Genomic DNA, 12,935 nt, shown 5'->3' with positions numbered 1-12,935 from the left:
GCTTGACAAATCTTCTGGAATTTTTTGAGGATGTTTCCAGTAGAGTGGACAAGGGAGAACCAGTTGATGTGGTATATTTGGACTTTCAGAAGGCTTTCGACAAGGTCCCACACAAGAGATTAATGTGCAAAGTTAAAGCACATGGGATTGGGTGTAGTGTGCTGACATGGATTGAGAACTGGTTGGCAGACAGGAAGCAAAGAGTAGGAGTAAATGGGGACTTTCAGAATGGCAGGCAGTGACTAGTGGGGTACCGCAAGGTTCTGTGCTGGTGCCCCAGCTGTTTACACTGTACATTAATGATTTAGACGAGCGGATTAAATGTAGTATCTCCAAAGTTGCGGATGACACTAAGTTGGGTGGCAGTGTGAGCTGCGAGGAGGATGCTATGAGGCTGCAGAGCGACTTGGATAGGTTAGGTGAGTGGGCAAATGCATGGCAGATGAAGTATAATGTGGATAAATGTGAGGTTATCCACTTTGGTGGTAAAAACAGAGAGACAGACTATTATCTGAATGGTGACAGATTAGGAAAAGGGGAGGTGCAACGAGACCTGGGTGTCATGGTACATCAGTCATTGAAGGCTGGCATGCAGGTACAGCAGGCGGTTAAGAAAGCAAATGGCATGTTGGCCTTCATAGCGAGGGGATTTGAGTACAGGGGCAGGGAGGTGTTGCTACACCTTGGTGTACAGGGCCTTGGTGAGGCCACACCTGGAGTATTGTGTACAGTTTTGGTCTCCTAACCTGAGGAAGGACATTCTTGCTATTGAGGGAGTGCAGTGAAGGTTCACCAGACTGATTCCCGGGATGGCGGGACTGACCTATCAAGAAAGACTGGATCAACTGGGCTTGTATTCACTGGAGTTCAGAAGAATGATAGGGGACCTCATAGAAATGTTTAAAATTCTGATGGGTTTAGACAGGTTAGATGCAGGAAGAATGTTCCCAATGTTGGGGAACCAGGGGTCACAGTCTAAGGATAAGGGGTAAGCCATTTAGGACCGAGCAACTTCTTCACCCAGAGAGTGGTGAACCTGTGGAATTCTCTACCACAGAAAGTTGTTGAGGCCAATTCACTAAATATATTCAAAAAGGAGTTAGATGAAGTCCTTACTACTAGGGGGATCAAGGGGTATGGCGAGAAAGCAGGAATGGGATACTGAAGTTGCATGTTCAGCCATGAACTCATTGAATGGCGGTGCAGGCTAGAAAGGTCGAATGGCCTACTCCTGCACATATTTTCTATGTTTCTATGTTTCTATGGCACCGGTCCCCCAGACAGACACATGTATGAGGAGAAGCCAATCAGAAACGGCCCTGGAATCAAGAGCCAATCCTGGGGCTTTCTGAGAGACAATGCACTTAAGGACTATAAAGACCCAAGCACAGATGGCTGGGTCTCTCTTCTTCTTTCCTGAGCACACGGCCAAACAGGAAAAACCATCCTCTCAAGACCAGCCCAAACAGCAGGCCGTGTGCTCAGCCAGCCAGCCAGAGAAAAGTGAAGTATGCCTTTTTATAATCTGTTGTAACTAAGTCGATCCATAGGATAGCTGATGACTGCTGATAGATGTGCCTGTGTGTGTGTTTAATAAACTATTCCAAATTGTTTTCAAAGAATCAGTCTCGCTGTCAATTTAATGCCAGAGATTTAGAAATCTTACACCATGAAGCAAATATATTACAGTGACCATCTTTTTGGTTGCAATATGAAATACACAAACCAGCCTGCATTGTGCATTGAGCCAAGTAGTTATTCAACAGTTCACATTCATGAGAGATTTTCCTTTTCATCTCTTGCCTTGGGATATCAGAATTACAGTGTATCTCTGGAGAATCCATGTTCATGGCAAAAATTCATTAAACAGCCACTGCAATTCATCAGTGTGACATATGACTCTCACTGTATTTCTCCTTCGAAATCACTGATTTCACTCTGGGTGCCTGTTTCTGAGCTGGTATGTGCTGCAAGTGCTGTGGATGGGGTGAGTGTTGCTTTACCAATGTTCAGGCCTTGTTCGCCTTAGACTGAGGCCTTTCTTTGGGGAAAAAATTGCACAATATGAAAATAAGGGCATTGGCAAACGTATTGCTGTGCCAATAGTGTAAGTCATTGGTACAGTGAGCGAGCGTTTTTCATAAAACAGGACCATGCCATCTCCACTAACGCCAGCATCATTCAGACTATGAACAGAAGCCCAGCCGGTAACTTACATGTTGGTCTCCTCATAAGAGGTAAGGGGCTTCACTTGCCATGTGCCACCTTTAGATCACTGCCTGTGGCCACATGTTGTACAGAGATTTCTTCTGCAAATGAAAGAACAGTATCATTTGAATGAGAAGGTATTTGCTGGGTAATAGTGATGCCAATCTCAGAGTGTGCATTTTGTTAGGTATCTAATCACTTGAAATATTAAATGCCTTGCTGGGTGAAGATAGAAAAGGTTTCACTATAGATAACAATCACAAAACGTACACACTCGCTTTCTTACATATTCTTGCTCCATCAAGTAACTGAATAAATTTGCCAAAACAATACTCTTCAGTGAGCCTTCTTGGATAAGCAAGGCTGGCATCTGAAAACACCTGAATCATGACTCCTGGCATTGTCAGTAATCGGTGGACATAGCCATGTTTCGGAATATAAAGTCACTGGCACTTGTGTGTGTTACTTACCTTGACATTCCTCTTCAAATGGGAGGCTTTCGTGCACACATCGGGGTGGGGTGGGGGAGGGGGATACGAGGATGTGTCTAAGAAACTCCCTCCCATGTCTGTTGATATACTCTCATTACTTGTGGGTGTCTTTCAGGCCCATAGAGGGCATTCTCACGCCTTCCACCATAATCTGCAGGGCGTCATTGTGAAGCAGTCTTTCCTGTTTTGCGTTGCTCCCTTCATCAGTTCAGAAATTCACTCAGTGTCATAGCTTGATTAATATATATGTGCCCCCGGAGCTAGTTGCCAAGTGATTTAGCTGCATTTTGGAACTGAATATTGACTGTCCCCACACTTGCAAGGTATCACTAATGTACCCTACTTTGTGAGAAGGGTAGAATGTAAAGTCAGATACCACTACATTTGTGCTAAAAACTAGCACATACAGGAATTTGCTATAAATACATCAACCAACATGCTAAAAATATTGCGTGGAGGGATTTCAACCGTGTTGTGTTTACGTACATGGACTTTCAGCACGCATTGCTGGATGGAACCTTTGCTGACATTTCTTTTCCTAGTGCAAAGGCACAGAGCCCAACTGTAGTGAAACTAGAGGCTCTTCCTGGCCCCCAAGATTGACTCAATCAGGATGTACCAGGATTAAAGCTGTGACTTTCCAGTTTCTCCAGTGACTCAGTGAATAAGTGCCCTGTGGTACTGAGTTATAGCGACCTGAAAAATCTCCCGACTGATGTCTGATCTGTGCTAAGTCAGTTAGGGCAGCAATGGAGACATTATAATTTGGTTTCAATGCTTCTAGGCTAGGAAACAGGAAAACGCACCCGTGTTCCTACTCCTGATTACATCACTATATAGCCCTTAATGTTTTCTTTTTCATTTTAATAATGGTTTTTGAATTTTTTACTACACAGATAACAGTGATAATTACATACACAACAGATTTATATCACTGTGGAATGAAGTAGGAATAATGCTGGTGATAGTAGTAGGATTATTACATACACCTTGTGTGGAGTTATGTGTTGTTTTCAGTTATATTTTTGCATTTGATTGATGAAGTGCTCGAGCCCTAAAGCTTACAATGGAGCAGAATCCTGACGCAAGTGCTGTGAGCGTTACTGATTATATGCAACGCAAAAGCTTTTGTGCAGCCTCCAGTCTCACGTAACACCAGTCACCCTCAGGATGGGTTGCCTGAGATCGGGGCAGATGGAGACGGTTATATCATCACATCTATCAATACATTAAACAGTGAACCTTTCACATTCCCTCCTTTGGAACCTCGCTAAAATCCTCTGTCATTTATACTATCTTACCACAAAAACTTATAATCTGCCTGGAGGTTTGGGCTGCTATTCAGTTCAACCCAAAGCTTTCAGTGCTCAGTTCTTTTTCTCATATCCTATTATCATGTGTTTCTGTTGTACAGGGATAATGAAAGGATCCTTTTTCTGACAGCCTGGCACAGGCTCATCATACAGTTCAACAGCTTACAGATAGATAAAGCAGGAGCCCTTAAGGGTCTATTTTACCCTGAACTTGAATGCAGTGCGAATGACATAGAGCTGTCATGTTCACAGACACTGAATAGGTGAACCTTTGTCTAAATCTTTTACATCTGATGAATTCCCTGAAAAGCATTGTTTCACTCTTGGGGAAAGGAAGCTGTGAAAGAAACACAAAAGCCTCACAAATAAAATGGCAATTTAAGCCACGAGTTCATTACAAGGCCTATTATTTTTAAATGAAATCGTCTAAGGCTTCCTGTACCCCTTTATTCTAGACTTTGCAAATGCACATTGATATGAGCTATTTGAATAGAACAAAAAAAACAGATCTCCTCTAAAAATAATAACCCTCTCCCTAATTTGCAATTAATAATGCCCCACTACATAACATTTTACTTTATATATTAGATCTTTAACAGTTTAAGAAGCTTATTTTACCAAGTAAAGTATTTCAGAAATTGAATAATAAATACACCAGTTACTGTAAACATAATTTAAAATGTTATTTTTTAATCCCTAATATTTTTGCCATTTCCACACAAAAGGCTCTCACCGCTACATCTTGTCATCTTGTCCATTCAGGAAAAAATTGAGATGCGAACTTCACTACAACCAGCATTAATGGTCAGCTAGCGAACTGCCAGTTTTCCCCTTTTTGCCAGTACATGATTTGCAGTCCAGTGACTGATGAAATTCCCTGCCACTTGTGGCGGCTAAGCCTGAGTGATGGATAATATGGAATGCCAACATGTGACTAACTATAGTCTCAAAGTTTTAAACGTTCAAACGCCTGAACTTTATTTCCCTGCCCACATCTCCGGAACGCTGCAAAAGATCGATCTAATGAAGTTCTCACAATTCTTCTCCAAGCACATCTGCATGAATGTGGGACAAGCCCTCATACAAACAATTGTATTGCACATTTCCTCTTAACGGTCAGTCATTATGTTGAGCATGTCTCATATTGCACCTGACCCACAATAATATCTTTGAACTAGGGATTAGTCTTGGTATGCATGAACGTATTTAGCTGCACAGTTATGCTTGAAACTCATGTTGGCTGCATATAGACTTGGAACCCAAATATTTGCTTGACAGGTGATGAACTATTGGCCTGCCACAAGCTTTTACAAAGTGGCAATTTAAGGAATGAATAACCAATCAGTGACATTGAACCATTATGGAATATATATCATTCTAATTACCTAAAACATCAATATCAGTACTCGCAGATCTCCTGTTGTGTGGCTCATGGTGAGTCAGAGGAGATGCTGTTTTCTAACAATAGGGATGTTCATGCCCTGTGGGGAATAACATTAGAACTGATTTACGATGACTCAGTGGTCTAGAAATTCACCCAAGCAACGCCTGTTTTAAGTGACCTACTAAATCGCCAATATGGCAGACAGGAAGTGTGCCGTCTGCCATACAGGTAGAGCAGATTGTGCTGGCAGTAGGAGCAACGTCAGCCGCATTCTAAGCACTCAATAATTTATGTAAATTAGGGTCCGGCATTTCTTACAGGTCCTGTTTTCCATCGTCGATCGCCCCAGCGCTTCGCTCACCACATGGTGACCTCACTCAGCACAACGTGGCACTAACCAGCAGCAAGGACCTGTTGCCTGGTGTTGTTTGCAACCTTCTCCTGCAAGAAAGAGTGAAGTGTGTCAGTGAGAATCCTGTGAGGAGTTTGGAGAATGTGGCTGACATGGTGGAATAGCTGACAGTGTGTGTGTGGGATGTGAGTTGTGGGTAAGTGAGGGGTGTAATAGTGTTGAGCATGAGGAGAAGGAGGTTCAGTGACGTGTGGTGCGGTGATTGCAGGACAGTGCAGGGTAGTGGGGAATGGCAGCGATGTGAGTGTTGTGATTAATGAGGCTGTGAGTGATGTGGATGAGATCAGAAAGCATGAGAACAGTCTTCTCACCTTAACATCTCTAGTTACATCAGTGCTCCTGGCATTCAAATCCTCAGCCATCTCTTCCCACTGCGCCTCAGTAGATGCATGGAGGGTTTCCTGACTCCTGGGGAGGAAACAGATGTCCCTCCTCCTCTCCAGATCCTGCACCAAGGCCTCCAGTGCAGTGTCAGAGAACCTTAGTGCCACTCCCTGCTTCAGCCATTTCTTCCCGAACTTGCTGCGCTGTTTTAAAAGCTAGAATGCACCAAGAGACACTGATAGTCTTTAAGTGGCATCCTGGACAATATCGGCATCTCCTGATAGGCATGCGTCAGTGGATAGCACCGACTGTACACGCTAATCTTTCTAATCAGCAGGCAGCACAGATATTGTGTGCTGCCTGCATTGGTACCACATGGTGAGAGTAGTCCATTTCTGGCCGCGATCCGATTTCTGGGCCAGTAAGTCAAATTCCATGTGTATTAAATGGCATTCTGGGATTGTTACTGGTATTGAACATCACACCTCTGCCCATTATTCCGTGACAGCCAAAAATGAACGGTGAACAGAGTGCGCAGCATGATCCCATCTTAAATAAACAGAAAATGACGCAAGGAGCCATTTCAATGATTATAATGGAGCTGATGCGAAGGCAGCAGGACAGCACCTCAGGACTTCTGTAAGGAAACCTGGAAGGTCTCAAGCAGTATGGATCGAGTCCGCTGAGCCAAAACTCAACCCCGGTGCCGGATTTATTTAAAGTCCAGTCATACAGCTATGCAAGACTTCATGAAGCAGATTATCATTTAAATATACCTTCTTAAAACTGTTATAGGAGTCATGAAAAAAAACAAAACCGATCGTGGGTGAAAGAATACTGTTGTGAAAGGATACCAGGGCATTCCAAAATCCCTGGTACATACATTCCAAATACTTGTTATCAGTGTTTTAAATTCGAGTTGACCCTATCGTACGTCTTTTGTTGTTGTTGTTCACCTGCATCACCTTTAAATATTTTTCGTATTTTGTCAGTAGATATTGGTTTCCGTATATCGGATCTGATGAGAAACATTCATTCTCAAGCATGTGTCCATCAGGGAGCACCACAACGGTGATTATTCCAGCAATTGGCTTCACCTCACATTACAAAGATGGGTGGGAAAGCAAGTTGTGGGAGGACACAAAGTGCAAGGGGATATAGACAGGCTAAGTGAGTGGGCAAACATTGGGCAGGTATTTGGAGCAGAATGTGAGAAAGTGTGAGGTTATCCACTTTGGCAAAAAAAATAAAAAAAGCATATGATTATTTACATGGAGAGAGATTACCAAATGCTGCAGTACAGAGGGACCTGGGGCGGGGAGGGGGGGTCACTGAATATATTTAAGGTGGAGATAGACAGATTTTTGAATGATAATGGAGTGAAAGATTATGGGGAGCAGGGAAGTGGAGCTGAGTCCATGATCGGATCAGCCATGATCTTATTAAATGGTGGAGCAGGCTTGAGGGGCCAAATGGCCTACTCCTGCTCCTATTTCTGATGTTCTTATGTTCTTATAACAATCCTTGGCATGATACAATTCCTTGTATCCATCACTGCCTGAATGGATTACTAAATAAACTGGTCTTACCTGTAAAGCTACAAAGACGTTGGCCAGGGCCTGACCATATGTGTCATGGCAATGAACAGCAAGAGCACTTTTAGGAATTTCTTGCATCACTGCTTCCAGCATTTTCTTCACATTACCAGGAGTTCCTATACCAGTTGTGTCCCCCAGTGAAATCTCATAGCAGCCCATGCTGTACATTCTTTTGGCAACCTGGGGAAAAATTGATGAATTATGATACAGTATTTTACTTTTCACGTCAACAATAAAAGCAACACATTTCCAGGAAGAGTGAAGAGAAACCTAGTAAGTTTGAAAATAAAAATGTACATCTATAAGATAGCGATAGATGTACCTGATCCAAACGGCTTGCATTCACAAGCTTCAAAGGAGGCGGATGCTGAAATTAGCAAAACGTTATGTAATATTTTTGTAGGTTTAATACCCTCAAAAGAGATTTGAGCTCAAGAGAATGGTTAATATTTCCAAAATGCTTTTTAAAGGCGAAATGACAAATTCAAAAATCAGAGATCACTAAATAGTCAGATGGAGAGGCTCTGAAACATTTTTGATAGATTGAGTGGGTGAACAGTTGAAAGAAATCTAATTTGGTAATGAACAGTCAGCATGGATTGAGAAAATGGGAGATCATGTTCTTTGCACTAGAGGGAATTTCATGGTGGACAGGGGAAACCCAATTAATATTACTTTTTTAGATTTTAGGAATCTTGAAAATAGGTTCCACATTTGCAACTATTGGTGAAGGTAAGGTATATGCAAGTAGTTATATAACTGGCTTATACAACAGAAAACAGGATAAACACAAAAAGGAGAACTTTTCAGGCTAGAGAGTAGATATAAGTGGGGTATCATAGGATTCAAAAATTGGAAAGGTTGCTATTTTAATATATTAAATATTTGGAAGTTTGCAGATGAAACAAAAAAAGGAGACAGATTATATAATGTGAAGAAAAACTTGCATTCAGGTAACAGTTGTCATGGCTTCAGGACAATGAAACACTTTTAAAGTGGTCACTGTTGTAATGTAGGGCTGCACCACAAGGTTCCACAAGTAGCAAATGAGATCATCTGTTTTCAGTATTGCTGGTTAAAAGATAAATGTTTCCTAGGAGATCAGGTGAAAGCCCCTGCAATAATTAATTCCCCAACTTTGGTGTGTAGATTTCTCGCTCCTCCGCTAATCCTAGAAGCGGACGCATTGGAACTCCCCTACTCGTCTTCAACTATTGTTATGGGATCATTTACATCTACCTGCGAGAAGATGGGGGCGGGGAACCAAATTGCCCCCCCTGACTAAGTGTAGGCGCATGCACTGTTCCTTAAGATTTTCTCCGCCCCAATCGGAGAATCGACCGATATTCAGGTCTTGTATCTTTTTATCGGTCGGGACGATTGTCGGGTAGGCCGACGCATCACCACGTCTCTCGCCTTCAGTTAAAGGGGGGAACTGATCTGAGCTGTGCAATCAGGTTAGTTTGGCCCACTGGGCCACTAGAAAGGGTTTTGGCCAGGCCAGCGGCTAAACTGACTTCGGAGTTGGCCGACAATGAAATTAAAAATAAAATAAAATGCACCACCCAAGCACACGCAGAGAGAAAGCTGTCAGTGGCACTGACTGGCAGAGGCACCGCTCCCACAGGGCAATTTCCCATGGGGTAATTTCACGCGGGGGGGACGGAACGAGGGTCACCGCCGATCGGTGTGGGGGTCAGTGCGTGCCCAACGGGTGGCAGCACGGGGGTGCACGGAATCCCGTTCCTGTCGTTCCCGGTCCAGGGGCAATATAGGATGGGTCGGCCCATCCACCTGCCCCCGATCGGTAAGGCCTCTCCATTCCAGTACCGCCTCTTAGAGACAGTAATGAATCTTAAGGAGGCGCAATTTCGGCTCCAGAGTCACAACAATTCATGACCTTCAACAGGCAAATTACTAGAGTTGAGCTTGAACCCACCACCTTCTGGCAAAAATGCTACCACTGAGCCAAGGCATTGCAGTGAGATACAAAAAGAATTTAGATGAACTATACAAGTAAATGTATCCAAGGAGGGATTTCTAAACCCCAAGAACAGGTGGGTTAGGAGCAAGTGGGGGGGTTAATATTTTAGATTTATCAATCGGGAGCGCCACCCGGCTTCTTGGTTTAGTGGAGGCGCTTTTGGATAGCAGCGCAAAACTTATACACCAAAGTCGGGGATTTAATTATTGCAAGTGGGAGGGTGGTTATCGGTGCAATTAATGTCATTAGGAGACGTTAATGAAGTCTATGCAAATTGGTTTTAACATTGTCCAGGTTTTCCAACATTTGGGAAATGGAGGCAGCCTTGAGCAGCAGTTCAGGTGGGTATTTAAACTTGTCACTGTCTCATCTGAATCAAAGCTCACTTATTGCAGCTGGTGTCTCAGGTCCCTCTGGCAAACGTTTGACATAGAATGCTTGTGTATACTGCTATTTTTAACCTTGGAGGCTTCAGACTGAGAAGATCAGGATGTGAGGCACGTTGGATGTGTTTGACAGCATACTGAAGACAGAGACCATCACCATCCATGGCAGCATTGATGTACTGTAGTGGGATCACCTCGTGCACAGGAGAGAGGGGGGCATGGGAGGGGCATGGGAGGGAGGTGCACAGGAGGGGCATAGGAAGGAGGGGCATAGGAGGGAGGGGCACGGGAGGGAGGGGCACAGGAGGGAGGGGCACAGGTGGGACACGGGAGGGAGGGGCATGGGAGGGAGGGGCACAGGAAGAAAGTGCACAGGAGGGAGGGGGCACAGGAGGGAGGGGCATGGGAGGGAGGGGCACAGGAGGGAGGGGCACGGGAGGGAGGGGAAAGGGAGGGAGGGGCACGGGAGGGGCACAGGAGAGAGGGGCACAAGAGGGAGGAGGACGGGAGGGAGGGGCACGGAAGGGAGGGGCATGGGAGGGAGGGGCACAGGAGGAAGGGGCACGGGAGGGAGGGGCACGGGAAGGGCACAGGAGAGGGGGCACGGTAGGGGCATGGGTGGGAGGGGCACGGGAGGGGCACGGGAGTGTGGCACTACACATAACACCGGGCGTACAGATAGAGACTGAAGTTCCTTGATCTCTCGGAAGAGCAGTGCTTCCGCAGAGTATGGTTGTCACGTCAGGTGGTGGCAGACTCCTGCAGCCTTGTAGAGAAAGACTTGCTCCCTGCTGGACCTGGTGGCCACGTATTACCAGTGGCTGTGAAACCTTTTCCTCTCCGGATCCTTCCTCGGAGCTTCCGGAGACATACCGAGGGTCTCCCAGTCGGCTGCACGTAGTTGCATCTGGCAGGTCACTGCTGTTTTTTTTTCCAGGGCCAGCAATATGTCAACTTCCTCTGTGATGCCAAAGCCAGAATGAGCGGGCACATAGTTTTGCCTCTCTGGGCTGAATTCAAACAGGTACAGGGCGCCATCGACTGCACACACATGGCAATCCGAGCACCATCACAACAACCAGGAGCTTTTATAAACCGCAAGCGATATTCGTCTGTCATTACATGGCTGGTGTGCAAATACAAAACGAGGTACATGCAGCTCTGTACCAGATTCCATGGGTACTGTCATGATGCCTTCCTACTGAGGCCTTTACCAAAGCCTTTGACACTGTTAACGGCGAGGGTCTATGGAGCGTCCTCCTCCATTTCGGCTGTCCCCAAAAGTTTGTCACCATCCTCTGCCTGCTCCACGACAACATACAGCCGTGATCCTGACCAACAGATCCACCACAAACCCAATCCACATCCAAACTGGGGTCAAGCAGGCGCGTGTCATCGCGCTAGCCCACTTCTCGATCTTCCTCGCTGCAATGTTCCATCTCACACTCAACATGCTCCCTGCTGGAGTGGAACTAAACTATACAAACAGTGGGAACCTGTTCAACCTTTGTTGCCTCCAGGCCAGATCCAAGACCGTCCCATCCTCTGTCTTCGAGCTACAGTACGTGGACGATGCTTGCTTCTGCACACATCCAGAGGCTGAACTCCCAGTCATCGTCAACATCTTCATTGAGGCATACGAAAGCATGGGTCTTACACTAAACATCCGTAAGACAAAGGTCCTCCACCAACCTGATCCTGCCACACAGCACTGCCCCCCACTCATCAAGATCCACAGCACAGCCCTGGACAACGTGGACCACTTTCCATACCTCGGGAGCCTATTATCAGCAAGGGCAGACATCGACAACGAGGTTCAGCTCAGCCTCCAGTGCGCCAGCATAGCCTTCGGCCAGCTGAGGAAGAGAGTGTTCGAAGATCAGGCCCTAAAATCTGGCACCAAGCTTATGGTCTACAGGGCTGTAGTGATACCCGCCCTCTTGTATGGCTCAGAGACGTGAACCATATACAGTAGGCACTTCAAATCGCTGGAGAAATACCACCAACGATGTCTCTGCAAGATCCTGCAAATCCCCTGGGAGGACAGATGCACCAACATTAGTGTTCTTGATCAGGCCAACATCCCCAGCATCGAAGCACTGACCACACTCGACTAGCTCCGTTGGGCGGGCCACATTGTTCGCCTGCCCGACATACAAGTCCCAAAGCAAGCGCTCTACTCGGAACTCCTACACGGCAAGCGAGCCCCAAGTGAGCAGAGGAAACGTTTCAAGGATACCCTCAAAGCCTCCTTGATAAAGTGCAACATCCCCACCGACACCTGGGAATCCTTGGCCAAAGACTGCCCTAAGTGGAGGAAGAGCATCTCGAGTCTCGTTGCCGAGAGCATGCAGAAAACAAGCGCAGGCAGCGGAAGGAGCATGCGGCAAACTTGACTCCCCACCCACCCTTTCCTCCAATGACTGTCTGTCCCACCTTTGAGCTTGACTGTAATTCCCGTATTGGACTGCACCTGAGAACTCACTTTTGGAATGGAAGCAAGTCTTCCTCGATTTCGAGGGACTGCCTATGATGATGATGGTGTGCAAACACAAAAAGAGGTACGTGCAGCTCTGTACCAGATTCCATGGGTGCTGTCATGATGCCTTCCTACTGAGGCTGTCCACCAATTCACACCTTAATGTTCTAGGAAGCAGACTTGTGCACTGGCTAGTAGGAGATGAGGGATACCCCCTTCAAACTTGGCTGATGACACCGGTGAGGAACCCCACCATTGAGGCGCAGCAGCGCTACAACGAGAGCCACATGACCACCAGGTTTGTCAAAGAGAAAGCCATCAGATCATAGAAAGTGCACCTTAGGTGCCTAGTTAGG

At 45.7% G+C, this 12,935-nt stretch overlaps 1 protein-coding gene across 1 annotated transcript in view; it reads right to left on the bottom strand.

Annotated features, from left to right (window-relative positions):
- The window catches only part of hmgcll1 (3-hydroxymethyl-3-methylglutaryl-CoA lyase like 1), a 240,640-nt gene that overhangs the window by 148,755 nt on the left and 78,950 nt on the right, over window positions 1-12,935 (bottom strand). Inside the window, exon 7 of the mRNA XM_070884340.1 lies at window positions 7,722-7,910. Coding sequence (XP_070740441.1) covers window positions 7,722-7,910 — 189 coding nt within the window. The remainder of the gene's footprint in view (window positions 1-7,721; window positions 7,911-12,935) is intronic.

The sequence above is a fragment of the Pristiophorus japonicus genome, chromosome 7 (genome assembly GCF_044704955.1).
Source record: "Pristiophorus japonicus isolate sPriJap1 chromosome 7, sPriJap1.hap1, whole genome shotgun sequence".
NCBI classification, from domain to species: domain Eukaryota; kingdom Metazoa; phylum Chordata; class Chondrichthyes; family Pristiophoridae; genus Pristiophorus; species Pristiophorus japonicus.
Note: the sequence above shows the minus strand (reverse complement) of the source record. Positions and strands in the feature narration are given on the sequence as shown.